The 12,816-nt window shown below is 46.6% G+C and overlaps 3 protein-coding genes across 14 annotated transcripts in view; 2 read left to right on the top strand and 1 right to left on the bottom strand.

Moving 5' to 3' along the window:
- TINF2 (TERF1 interacting nuclear factor 2) overlaps window positions 1-1,450 on the top strand; it is a 3,702-nt gene extending 2,252 nt beyond the window's left edge. The window contains exons 6-9 of one of the 3 annotated variants that reach the window (XM_007130047.4): window positions 197-659; window positions 750-817; window positions 925-1,016; window positions 1,152-1,450. In XM_007130047.4, coding sequence (XP_007130109.1) covers window positions 197-659; window positions 750-817; window positions 925-1,016; window positions 1,152-1,286 — 758 coding nt within the window. In that variant the 3' untranslated portion in view covers window positions 1,287-1,450. Of the gene's footprint in view, window positions 1-196; window positions 660-749 lie in introns of all 3 variants that reach the window. The other 2 variants (XR_008616486.1, XM_055082114.1) reach the window with 2 other exon arrangements.
- Window positions 1-8,576, bottom strand: part of GMPR2 (guanosine monophosphate reductase 2) — a 14,691-nt gene extending 6,115 nt beyond the window's left edge. Inside the window, exons 1-10 of one of the 10 annotated variants that reach the window (XM_007130043.4) lie at window positions 8,123-8,213; window positions 7,620-7,740; window positions 7,359-7,478; window positions 5,159-5,242; window positions 4,835-5,008; window positions 3,931-4,012; window positions 3,733-3,839; window positions 3,505-3,547; window positions 2,662-2,821; window positions 2,327-2,486 (exon numbers count right to left, since the gene is read on the bottom strand). In XM_007130043.4, the coding sequence (XP_007130105.1) occupies window positions 2,327-2,486; window positions 2,662-2,821; window positions 3,505-3,547; window positions 3,733-3,839; window positions 3,931-4,012; window positions 4,835-5,008; window positions 5,159-5,242; window positions 7,359-7,478; window positions 7,620-7,706 (1,017 nt within the window). In that variant the 5' untranslated portion in view covers window positions 7,707-7,740; window positions 8,123-8,213. Of the gene's footprint in view, window positions 1-403; window positions 500-1,857; window positions 2,487-2,661; window positions 2,822-3,504; window positions 4,013-4,834; window positions 5,009-5,158; window positions 5,243-6,607; window positions 6,693-7,358; window positions 7,479-7,619; window positions 7,741-8,122 lie in introns of those variants that run through there. The other 9 variants (XM_024116311.2, XM_007130044.3, XM_028483293.2 and 6 more) reach the window with 9 other exon arrangements.
- Window positions 8,577-8,636: 60 nt separating this feature from the next.
- The window catches only part of NEDD8 (NEDD8 ubiquitin like modifier), a 10,404-nt gene continuing 6,224 nt past the window's right edge, over window positions 8,637-12,816 (top strand). The window contains exon 1 of the mRNA XM_007130042.4: window positions 8,637-8,746. Within this exon, the coding sequence (XP_007130104.1) occupies window positions 8,729-8,746 (18 nt within the window). The 5' untranslated portion in view covers window positions 8,637-8,728. The remainder of the gene's footprint in view (window positions 8,747-12,816) is intronic.

Genomic DNA, 12,816 nt, shown 5'->3' with positions numbered 1-12,816 from the left:
CCCGGACCGGGGCACGAACCCGTGTCCCCTGCATCGGCAGGCGGACTCTCAACCTCTGTGCCACCAGGGAAGCCCTAGCTTGCGACCTTTTGAGGCAGCCTATTGGAAGGGTTACATGGGCCTGAGGCGTAAGAAACCAGACTGAGTCGATGTGTTACTATATTGCCTTTTTAAGGAGATTTGTTTTCTTTTTCAGAGTGCTTTGCTGCTGATTCAATGAACATGACAGAGTCCATGGGGCAGAGTCCTCCTCAGCAACCAAGACCAGCACTCCACGACCCTCTGCCAAAAGCCCGGCCTGGCCCACACCTTCCTCAGGGTCCAGCCTCAAGGAAGCACCCGGAACCTTTGACTGGCCACCACTTCAATCTGGCCCCTCTAGGCCGGCGAAGAATCCAGTCCCGGTGGGCATCCACTAGCAGAGGCCATAAGGAGCGCCCCACAGTCATGCTGTTCCCCTTTAGGAATCTGGGTTCACCAACGCAGGTCATATCTAAGTCTGGGAACAGGGAAGAACATGGGACACACACAGCAGATCCAGCAGGTGCTGTGGGCACCAGAGCAGCCTCGACTGGCAAGTCTAGGAGTCCGTCCAAGACCCTGGGAGGAAGGGCTCTGAAGGAGAACCCAGTTGACTTGTCTGCCTCAGAACAAAAGGAGTGAGTAGAAGGAGTGAGTTGCTTCTCCCTACTAGCAGCACATGCCCTGCTTGCTTTCCTTTCACCCTGTCTTGCTTGCTCCCACCCTAGGAACTGCTTGGATTGCCCAATGAAACCCCTGAGATTGTCATTATCGCCTCCTAGGGCCAGGAAGTCAGGTAGGTATCCTGAGTCAGGACCAGATCAGACAGCCTCCTCTCTTGGGGACTCCTGAGGTCCTGTGTTCACTGAGAAGAGTACTTGGACTCTGGTTTCCTCCCTGCAGTGCGTCCTCCATCTCTGTGCAGCTCTGACATTACGATAGGGGACCTGGTTTTGGACTCCGAAGAGGAAGAAAATGGCCAGAGGGAAGGAAGGGTGAGTAGGAGGGAATGGAAAGCTGGGGAAGGGGATGGGCGGGCAGAACAAGACAGAAAGCCGTATGATGCAGGATATGGAGGGCTCAGGGCATGCTTCAATGATGATAGGATCTCCCTGCTCCCTTCTCTGCAGGACTCTCTGGAAAACTATCAGAAGACAAAGTTTGACACCCTGATCCCCACCTTCTGTGAATACCTCCCCACTTCTGGCCCCAGTGGTGTGTCTGTCCCTCTTCCTAACCGTACAGACAGTTCTAGACTGCTGTGATTAGACTGGAATTAGACTGGAATGCCCACGGCACTCTGCCTGTCTCCTTCCTCCTCAGCTCTCACGCAGTTTAGGGGGAATAAAGTGGAAGTCCAGCCTTGGGTTGCCTGACTGTATTGCTAAAGTTACTTTGTAATATTTAATAAATTTTGGATTTGTTAAAACACTGTCTTCCTTCAAGGGAGGGGAATTAAGGCTTCTATAAGGTCAGTGTAGGTCATTCCTTAGAAACAGAACTGGCCTCTCCAGGGCTGGAAGGGGATCCCTTTGCCATTTTACTTCCCTTGGAGAGTGTTGTTCAGACATGCCCAAAAGGGTTACTAGGGCTGAGAGCCTGGAAGAGAAATTTCCTTTTGCTATTCTGAAAATACTGTGTGTGGTCTGATGCCAGAATATACTTGTAAATTCTCACGCTGCCAGGTTACCTGGGGGTGGTGGCACTAGAATGGAGATGCTTCATGGAAAGGGCACTCACTGTCCTTGACTCCACTGGGTCAGTGCCAACTCCTCCACTTGCCCTGCAGCAGCACCCAGATGCCAGCCTTGTGCAGAAATCCCCAGAATCTCAAAGTCATTGGGATCTCTCTTTACTGAGGTATTTAAAATACATGAACACTTCTGAGCTTTGTAGATATTCAAAGATCTATTTAATGAATCTGATTAATAAAATATGATTCTAAAAGCCTACCTCTTCCAGACCAAGGCCACATAAAACACTTATGTATGAATCAGCATCTTTTCCTTTTAATAATCTTCAGGATTCTGGGTCCCCAGATTCCCATTTGATTATCTTAACTTTATTTTCTCAGCCTGCCTTCCTTGCTTCCTCCCCAGTGGGTGCCCTGGGCATTTTGCATGTGCAGATAAAGTACAGAATACTGCAGGAGCCCTCAGGAGAGAGAGGATAGGAAATGACCAAGTAATAGCCCTAGTAGCTGGGATGGGAGAGGGGCCCACTGGGGAGCCCTGTGGTGGGTGCTGGCGCCCTGGGAGGGCAGAACTGCTCAGGTCTAGCTCTTGTCACTGAAGATTGGATTCACCTGCTGGGTGACACGGATGAAGGTAGTTCTCCGGCTCAGCTCCTTCAGCTTAGCTGCTCCCACGTAGGTACAGGTGGAGCGGATGCCTCCAAGAATGTCTCGGACGGTATGTTCCACATCCCCTTTAAAGGGCACCTCCACTGTCTTTCCCTCTGAGGCCCTTAGAAGAAGAAAAGCTTTCTTACCTTTTCTGTCTGGATTCCTTAAGCCCAATGACTCCTGCCCAGCCTCTAGCATTTAGTCCCTGCTCATCACTTTTCTTCCAAGTTCTGCCACCACCTTACTTGGAAAGTCACGCTTTCCAAGAACCCTCAGCTTCTGGCCTCCACACCTACCTGTACTCAGCCACGCCCCCGGCATACTTCTTCATGGCCATTTCAGAACTCATGCCATAGAAGAGCTTGTACTTCTTGCCATCCCTCTCGATGAGCTCACCACCTGACTGGCTGTGCCCAGCCAGCATGCCGCCCAGCATCACAAAGTCAGCTCCTGCCCCTGCCAGCACCAACAAGAGGGGAAAGAGATGAATCTGGCCCAGGTGCTAACATGGTCGCCCTCAGAAGCAACTCACACAAAATTCTCAGGCCTGCCAATGATTCCGGCATCTTCCTGGTTTTGTTTCCCTAGCTGGCCCACAACCCAGTGCACAGGCCTACTCTGCCCTGGCTTCTGTTCGTCAGTGGACTTTCCAAGAATTTAAAATAGAGCGTCTGGACATGCCCTGCCTGGCTTCTGCTTTCTCCTTTTTGCTGCTTTCGCCATCTTCTAGTCACCTCTTTTTACTCTGCCCAGCCGAACAAGACTCACTTCAAGTGTCCCAAGAGCAAAGCTCTCCAACTTCAGTGTGAACAAGGATCACCTAGGAAGCTGGGAAAGTGCAGTTCTGTAGCCCCACTCCCCAGAGCCAGATGCCATGGGTCCAGGGTGGGGCTCGGCATCTGCACTGTCCCGCAGTCCAGGGGATGATGCAGATGGCCCTGGCCCACACTAGGGGAGTCCACATCAGAGTCTCAGGATTTCCCCTGCTGGTTTGCCCCAGATGACACCACAGGCTTCTGGGTCACTAGTCATATTATAAAAGAATCTGAACAGCTTTCTTAGACTTCCCTAGCCTGATCCTAGACCCTCAGAGGTGACTCATCCTCTTCTACAGGATCCTCCTTCTGTGCCCTCCTTACCGAAAGCCTTGGCCACATCCCCGGGACAGTTGCAACCTCCATCCTGCAAAGTAAGGAGCACTATGAAGAGAGAGCATGGATGCCCCAAGCCCTCTAGGAGGTCCCAGTGGCCCACCTCAAAGCTGACAGGAACCCAGGAGTCCTGATCCACCTCTACCAGAGCCTCCAGACCTGGCAGAGAACCCAGATGTCTGGCAGCCTCATACCCTACCCTGCCCTTGGCCTTACGGAAATGATGTGGCCTTTGAGGCCATGGGCAGCATCTGCGCACTCCATCACTGCGCTCAGCTGTGGATACCCCACTCCGGTCTTCTTCCGGGTGGTACACACGGAGCCTGAGAAGAACGTGACAAGGATGAGAGGGAAGTTCTCCGCAGGTGTCTGCCACTGAAGCGGTGGCCAGTGGCCCCCAGTGAACCAGCTTACCTGGTCCAATTCCCACTTTGATGATGTCAGCCCCAGAGAGAATCAGCTCTTCCACCATCTCTCCTGTTACCACATTCCCTGCCTGGGACAGAACCATCAAAACAGAGCATTCTTAGGGTCAGAAGGAGAGGCGATTGCGTGCTTCCAGCATTATTACAAAGAAGAGTACCTCGGTTCCCTCTATCTGGGCCCTCTGAGGGCTTTTAGACCAGTCACTTCAAAGGACCCTGCTTTCCAAGCTGAGGTAAAAGGGTGAGTGGCCAGTGTCACTGTTGTACTAGGGTAAAGCGGGGGTCCAACTGGAACAAGCTCACATCTGATTTACAGTAGATTTATCTCCCCCTCTCCTCCAAAAGACCCAAACACATCCTTTGCTTAAGCTGTTATGTCATGAAACCTCTCTGGCTTCAGGGAAAGGGGGAGGACATGGTAATGTCGGCTAAATACCCATCTACACAATTGTATTTGCTTTTGATGGACAGAACAGAGAGACCCCTCAATGCTGGGAAGAAAGTAAGGCTTTGTCATCACTCCCCTGAGCTTGTAAAAAAAAATAAAACATCATCTCATGCAACCCCTTCAGTATGACTGTAGTATCTCTCCATACCTTTGGGCAGGTGTGTATGTACCAGAGGTATGTACGATGCAGAAATGTTCCATTGTGGTTTAGTGAGTGATGTCGGGCACTGGATTTACAAAGACTAGGTATCAAGGTTTGGAGAAGACGGCACTGGCCAGTACACCAACATTTAAAGCATGGAACCATGGATAATCACCCAGTGACATGATTAAGCGGACTAGGAAATGCAGCAGAGGAGAAAGGAAGTGGTGTAACAAAATGGTGTGGTGGGAAAGAGTGGAGGAAGGAGAGGAATGGACCCACTACAGGGTAACAGAGACATACCATGATGGTGTGTTCAGGGAAGCGCTTCCGCACATCCTTTACAAATTCAACAAAGTGTTCAGAGTAGCCGTTGGCCACGTCCAGGCATATATATTTCACCTGGGGAATAGCATCCAGGATCTGTCCCAGCTGCTCGAAGTCAGCAGAGCCTGTGCCTGAGCTGGCAGCCAGATACTGTGAGAGAAACAGGGCCATTAGCATGTAAGAAGCCACCTGGTTGGTTAGCCAACAGGGGTGGGGAGGTAAGGGTTGGTCCCCAGGAAGCCAAACAAAGATTCCTGGAAGACTGGGCTAAGGAATGGATCAGGGGAGGACCAGTGCTACCTCAAGACAGTCAGGATTCCGGCTAGCAAACTCTTTCCACTGCTCGAGGCTGTAGTGTTTATGGACAGCAGTGAAGAGGGAGAACTGGGGAGAAGAAAGAGCCATCAAAAAGGAGGGAACTTCGTTAAGAGTCTCTTTTTCTAAAAATAGACCTTTATATTATCTTATCTGAGGGACAAAAGGACTGAAGTCTGGAAAGAGCAGCTTGAAGAAGTCAGTGGTTGAGCTCGAACCTCAGTTCCACCATTATTCTCTCTACAAATGCAGTCGGGCTTTTCCCCATAAGCTAATACTTGCCCAACACTCCCACCAAAGTACTAAGTCACCTGGATTGGATTTCACCTGCCAGCACGTACAGCGCCTCTGAGTTAAAAGGTGACAAGGACAAGCTGTTGGTGCAGTGGGACAAGCAGTAGACAAGAAAGAACCATGAAGAGGCTGGACGGAGCCAGTGTCTGCCTGCACTGACTCAGCCCCTCCTCCTTTGATAACCTAGTACGGAGCTAACCTACTTTGGGTATCTTCTGGTCCATTTACCAGCAGTAATTCAGTGAGCCTAAATGCTCACAAAATCACAAGAGGTAAGGCCTTAAGGTTAACAGTCAGTAAGGTGCTAACCTTTCTCCATCTCCGCTAAAGTAAAGGACAAATTTTCTTGAGACATGGACCAACCTGAAAAGTCTGTCTCATTCAGTCTATTTCAGTCAACCAAGTTCAAGGATATAAAGACTCATCAGACTTGTATTTCCTAGCTCAACAAATTGCAAACAACATCCCAATTCTTTGACAAAGGCATTCAAAGGTCACTTGTGAATGCTGGTGTTTGTGATTTAAAAGTGCAGACATGCAAATAGACAAGACAGCACAAATCTTGCAACAGACAAGAGACCCAAGGGAGTCAAGCATCAGCCAGCAGTAAGGAAGTGCAAATGCTATAATACTCAGAGATCATCATCAACACTACCTAGCTAACGCTGGTACTGAACTGTGCTTTCTCAGCAACACTCTGCCATCAATATGCTAATAGACAAAAATCACTAGGTCAGCAGACCTTGGAGATATACTGGCATAGGGTGGCATGATGAGCATATCCAATTACATACCAAGCTAGAGATCTAGAAAAAGATCCTTGCTTGCATCCAGCCTTTTAATTATTACTGAGACTTGGCTGTATCTCTAAAAATCTGATTTCTTCAGCACTCAGCAGTAATGAAAAGCCAGTCTCAACATAAAGCATCAAGATAGTCCCGGCAAGGTCCATACATTATAGGACATTTGTTAACACTGAAGTCAGATTCACCATTCCTTAACTCTGTTGGACAGGCCAGGTGGACAATGGGCAACAGTGGGATTCCTAAGCAGTTGGTAAATGGCAATAGTAATACAGTACTAAAGCTGCGTAACTATGAACCTCAGAGAAATGACAGCAGACATTCCACAAAGACTTACAGCAGTCAAAAATAGAGAAAGGGAGATGAAGTCCTTAAGGCTGACAGAGCCACAAGCAGCAGCAGAATCCATCAACCAGGGCTACCTGGATTAACCAGAAGAGTGCATATGTCCTCAGGATGCCCAAACTATCTACCTTCTCAGCTACAAATACAGAGGCAGGTAATATTACTGAAAGGAGCAGCAGCTTCCATTTTGAAAATGAGCAATAACCTGTATATAAGAAAAACACATTCCATTTTGTGCATGTCCCAGAAACACCCAGGAACCTAGGACTTAAAGAAGAGGAAGATTAAAAAAAACAAAACAAAACAGGCATGAAAGAAAATAAACTTCTTCTCTCTAGGATCTTCTAGTTAGGAATTTTTGAATGCTCAAACTATATCTAGTTTCTGGACTAAAACAGTGAATGCTGAGTATCCTAACAATAGTGTAAAGAGGGATGCAGGTGATTTGGAGAGAGTGATCTGGGTGGTGGGAAAAGTTGGCAGGATGTATAAACTGCTGGACAGGAGAAAAGGGAAAGTTCTGTTAAAATGGGGGCAAAATTTAGCTTTGAATCTCATTAACTCAGATGGCCCTTTAAAGTTATCAGATAAAGGGGCCTTAGTACTACTGCAGAAAACAGAAATTGAGCACCCTGACTGTTAACTGCCAGAGTCGACCTGGGATGGGGGTGGGGATGCAGATACCTCTGCAGTCAGCCCACAAAACTAGACACCATGAGGAAGGGGTATGAGGGAAGTCCTACCTTACAGAGAACCTTGGCCATCTCAAAGGTGCCTACGGTATCCATATTGGCTGCAATGATGGGGATCCCAGTGTATATCTGCTTTGAGTTCCGAAATGAAAAGGATCTTGTGAGATCCACCTGCAGATATGAACAGGAACCTAAGCATTTCATTTATCCAAAAAACAAGTATTGCAGGAGGGTAAAAGCCAGGAATCTTTCCCAGTCCTGGCCCTCCAGGAGCTTGGGATCAAGAAAGAGCAACTAGAGAAGCAGGCTCACCTCACTTCGAGACTTAAGGGTACTGCGTTTGGGCCTCAACAGGACATCCTTGAAGTCCAGTTTGACGTCGTTGTCGATGTGAGGCATGGCAGGCACCTCAGGGTAGCAGCGAATCTGAGGGCTGGAAGGTAGGAAAAGTCAGGAGGCGGTAGCTGAGCCAATTTTCCCTTAGAACTTAATGTTCTGTTAGGGCTGGCGGCAGGGCTCATCTCTCTCCTCGCTTAAGTTGTGGAAGGTCAGGGCATTGATCGAGGCATAGTCCCTGAAGACCGTCACCTCAGACCCGTGTGGTTTCACTTACTCTCGGTGTCTTCAACCCAGATACTATTTGTTGGGGAGAAGAATTAGGATGGAGTCGTGAGTGACCCTAAATGGTGCGTTCCTTACCCCACTACTCTTCTTTCTCCCGCCCCTGAAAAGAGCAGTTTGGGATAAGAGGCAGATTTGGGAGTGAGAAGGAGTGGTGGGATCCCATAACCAGCTTCCGGAATAGGGGTACTCACTTCTTGTCGCCGTGGCCAGGTAGCAGTTGACCGAAGCTCCTCCTGATTAGCCACTACCCTCGCGCAGCCCCGCTGAGCCTCGTGGGCAGCGCTAACAGGTTCCGCTAATTGCCGGAGAGAACAAGTAACCGAGAAATTCCAGCTTCGGTGCTGGAGGCCTTCTGGGTAACAGAGTTCACACACTGAGGATGCCGTTGGATCTGAGGGGCTGGGGACTACAACTCCCAGGGTGAGACGCGCGGAGCTGCCCCCTGGCATGATGGGAGCAGTAGTTCGTTCCGCCCCCGCCTTATACTAGCCCCGGCTCGCTGGGGACTCTCAGAATTGCAGAGGCGTTATCTCTGCTGTAACTAGGCGGGCCGCCTCCTTTTCTTTCTTTCTTTTTTTTTTTTTACCACGCCACAGAAAGGAAACGCTGAGGCATTCCTGAGCCTTTCCGGAACCCGTGGAAAAAAGGCGAGGGGAGCGGCGGGGGCGGGGGGAGGAGCCAGGCAGTGACCCGGAAGCAGAAGTGACTCCCACAGGCTGAGTGCTGGGGAGCTGCATCGGCGATCGCAGCGGTAGAAGCAGCAACTTATCTGTGTGCAGCCCCAAACTGGGAAGAAGATGCTAATTAAAGTGAAGGTGGGAGCACCTCCAGCCTTGCCAAGACGCAGTGGTACTGGGCTGGCCGCTGTGCCATAAGGGAGAAACCGGGAAGGAAAACCACGCCTTTCCCCAGCCTGGAGGGGGCTGACAGCCTCGGGGCTCCGCGCGAGGGGTGATGGGATGTAGGGGGGGGGGGTTTGCCCAAAAGGACTTCGAGAGCAGAGGCTGGCCCAGCCAGACGACCCCGGGGTCTGTGCTGTGCCTGCTTTCATTCCGGGACCGTTCCTTGACCCAGAAGGAGGCCGCCTTTGTCCGGGGTCTCGCTGTGTTAGAACCCCCGCGGTCATAGAGAAGGCCTAGCAGCATCTTGGCCCCCCTCTCTCTCGGATTCTTGGAATAATCTCTGTTCTCCATCGTGCATGCCCAAGTTACCTGCTTCTCCCAGCCCCTAACGTAGGCTACTCCGAGTACAGCACAAAAACGTTAGCCTAGGGAACCGGGGCCTCCCAGGAACTAGACTGTGAGCTTTTGCCAAGGTGTAGTATCTCAGCCGGCCTTCAGGAAACAAAGCTGGGAGCGTGTTCAGTTAGCACCTGCCTTTCTGAGCCAGCATCCTGGACCAGCCTCACTTCCTTGACTGAGGCAGGTTAGTTATCAGTGCCCTAGTTCTTGGTACTAGAAGTGTTTCCTTCATCTCCATCCCGCCTCCCGTGGTTCTTCACCAATTTCCAACCCTCATTAGTCCTATCTGCTATTTCCTCTTTTGTGCCTTAAGAGGTAGGGACAAAAATAACAATTGATGCAGTGCAACGTTAGTTTAGCATTTTTTAAAAAAAAAACTGCCAAGGAAGTCTGTCGTTATTTCATCAGCTCCTTAGTGTATTTATCATGCATAATAGCCGTTAACCTCTTCAGTCCTTCTGAACCACCATCTTAGCTAAGGATTGAGGCCAAGCAGCATGTTAAAGGTCATTGTTTTTCAAATTTTGAGTAATGACCTATAAAACAGTCACTAGTGGTAAAATCAGTTTAATAAGTCCGTGGGTCACAAGCAAATAGAAATATCAGGGTATACTTCTGGGTAAGAGGATTGTTTGTGAAATTTTGGATTTTATTTTGTATGTATATTACATGCATGGATGTGATATTAGTTCATATGTATTTCTTAGTGTGGGTCACTGTCCAAAAAGTCTTGAGAAACATTAGCAAGTGAATGCTTATGTCATTTCAATACATATGGATTCTCAGGTTCTCTTAGTCCTCCCTTAGTCCAAAGAAGAGGTTATTACTATACTTTTGTTCAATGTTTTGTAAACCTTATTTTAAATCTCAACCTACACAAAAAAATTTTACCTCATGGTCCCATACAAAACACAAAATAATTGTGTGTGATATGCTCTGGTATTTTGAATTCTATTCCAAATTGATTTCATAACCCACTGATGGGTTGAGACCTGCAAGTTTAACAAAATACTGTATTCTAGATGGGCTTCTCAACTTAAAAATGTGTAAGAATCACCTGGGGATCTTGTTAAAATGCTGATTCTAATTCAGTGGTCTGGAATGGAACCCGAGATTCTGCGTTTCTAACATTCTGCATTTCTGCTTGTCTGGGGAGTATGCAAGGTTCTACTTTCTTTGAATCCATTTTTATTTAGTACTTCTCTAAAATTGTCAGGCTCCTTTCCCAAAACACTTTCCTTTCCACCTTCAAATAGGTTTCTCTGTCCATCTTTCTCTTTCTTTTTTGTATGTTAAATACATTTTTGTATGTTAAATAAATAAAGCAATTAGTTAGCTGTGAATTACTATACAAATGATAGGTTTTTTAGCAGGGTTCCTTTGTGAATTATTCATTCTTCCACTGTCCTTCTCCATGTAGGTAACTTATTCCATATCTCTTTTTGCAATCTTTTACAACTAAATCCCTTGTCGACTGAAGGAAAAACACACAACGTAAGAGCTGTGAGTTCAGTTTTATTTGGGGACTTACTGAGGACCTTAGCCCAGGAGACAGCCTCTTAGATAGCTCTGAGGAACTGCTGCGAAGGTAAGTGGGGGAGGTCAGCATGTATGTGATTTTGGCAAAGGGAAATCAAGCACACATCTCGGTAGAAGGTTGCTGCTAGTCAGGAGGAACAGATATCTTAGTTAATGGTTTTAGTGCTTTTCTAAGTATGGGAAGATGCAAGAATTTGGGTTCATAAAATTTTCTCCTGAAAATATCTAACTATCTAAAGGCCTGTTCTATTAATTTTCCCAGAGCACATTCCTGATGTGCCTCATTCCTGGTCTCCACCTTGAACTCCTTTCAGGCTGGGTTGAAGGTCAGCGACTGCAGTGGCTAATGACTTAATTCTTGTAGAACCAGGAGGCAACTGACATCCTTTAGTTGGCACACTCGTGATTTAAAACTTCTCTTGATACCTCATCTCTGTGTTTCTAAAATTAAATACATCATCTTCTGTCTTAAGCCATCTTCCCAATACTCATCTCATATATTGATCCCATCAATTTACCATTTACCTGGAACCCAGTTCTTTAAAATCATTGTTCTCTTATAGAACCTAATTTTTCTTTTGATACATCTTTCTGTTGATTTTCTTTCCATTCCCATCACCCTTGTTCTCGTCTGGGGTCTCATTAACTTATATCTTTATTTCTCTGTGATACTTCCAGAGAAATACCTCTTGTTGGGATACCTCCAACGAGATTTTCCTACTGCCATTCCCCTCTAAAGTTTAGAGTCTAGGGACTTCCCTGGTGGTCCAGTGGTTAAGACTTCACCTTCCAGTGTAGGGGGTGTGGGTTCGATCCCAAAACATAAAACAGAAACAATATTGTAAGAAATTCAATAAAGACTTTAAAAAAAATGGTCCACATCAAAAAATTCTTTAAAAAAATAAAGTATATGTATTTTTAAAAAATAATAATAAAGTTTAGAGTCTATTCCAAAATATGGTGTACAAAATCATAGTGTACAGGGTTTCTTTAACCTTTTTCATCATATTATTCCCTAACCTCAGATCCTGCATTGATTCCTCTTAGCAAATTACTTTGGACACCTGTTTTTACTATCCAAGCCCCAGTTTTCTCATTCATGCTTTTTAAAACATAAAACACAAAGCTCTTAAGGGTTAAGTTCACGGAGTTTTTAACAACAGTATACCCCCGTGTAGCCACAGATCTAGAACATTTTCACCCCTGCCCTCTGAAAGTTCCATAGGTTAGTTTTGCTTGTTTTAGAAATTCATATAATGGAATTATAGAATATATAATTTTTGTGTCTGGCTTTTTTCACTCAGCATAATGTCTATTGTTGTGTCTATAGCGTCTTCTCCTTACTGAGTAATACTACATTAGATGACTATATCACAATTTGTTTATCCATTCTCCTGTTGATGGACCTTTGGGTTATTTCCAGTTTCTGGCTATTATGAAGAAGGCTTCTAATAGCCAGAAATGATGATATGAACATTGTCTTTTTGTGGACTTATGTTTTCATTTCCTTTGGATAAATACCTAGGAATGGAATTACTGGGTCATGTATAACTTTAAAAGATGCTGCCAAACAGTTCTCCAAAGTATGGCACCATTTTACATCCCTAGCTGCAGTGAGTGAGCATTCCAGCTGCTCTGCAGCCATCTTTATTATAGCTGTTTTAGTGGGTGTGAAATGTTATCTCAGTCAGGTTTAAATTAATCACTGTTGATTTTCCCTCACCACAGCACTTTGTCACTGCCCCTTGTATTTTGGACGATAACATTCAGTATGGCATTTCTAGTATATTGGTTTGTTCTATTAATTGTATGTCTCAGTGTCTCTTGGTTGTAAATCTTCACTTGAAAGAGATTGTTGGCAAGGGCTGGGTCACTTAATTTCTTTTATATCCCCTACAGTGCTTATAGCAGAATGTCAGGCTTAGGTTCATCATAGACTAGTTGAATAGCATTGAATGTATTCCCAGGTCACAATGACCAGATTTGAGGGAAGAAATCCAGTATGCCATGGTGTTTTAAAATTGAAATCAAGAATATCTTTTAGGGCTTCCCTGGTGGCGCAGTGGTTGAGAGTCCGCCTGCCAATGCAGGGGACACAGGTTCGT

This window comes from Physeter macrocephalus, unplaced genomic scaffold (genome assembly GCF_002837175.3).
Source record: "Physeter macrocephalus isolate SW-GA unplaced genomic scaffold, ASM283717v5 random_16, whole genome shotgun sequence".
Lineage (NCBI taxonomy): Eukaryota > Metazoa > Chordata > Mammalia > Artiodactyla > Physeteridae > Physeter > Physeter macrocephalus.
This window is presented reverse-complemented; position numbering and strand designations above follow the sequence as displayed.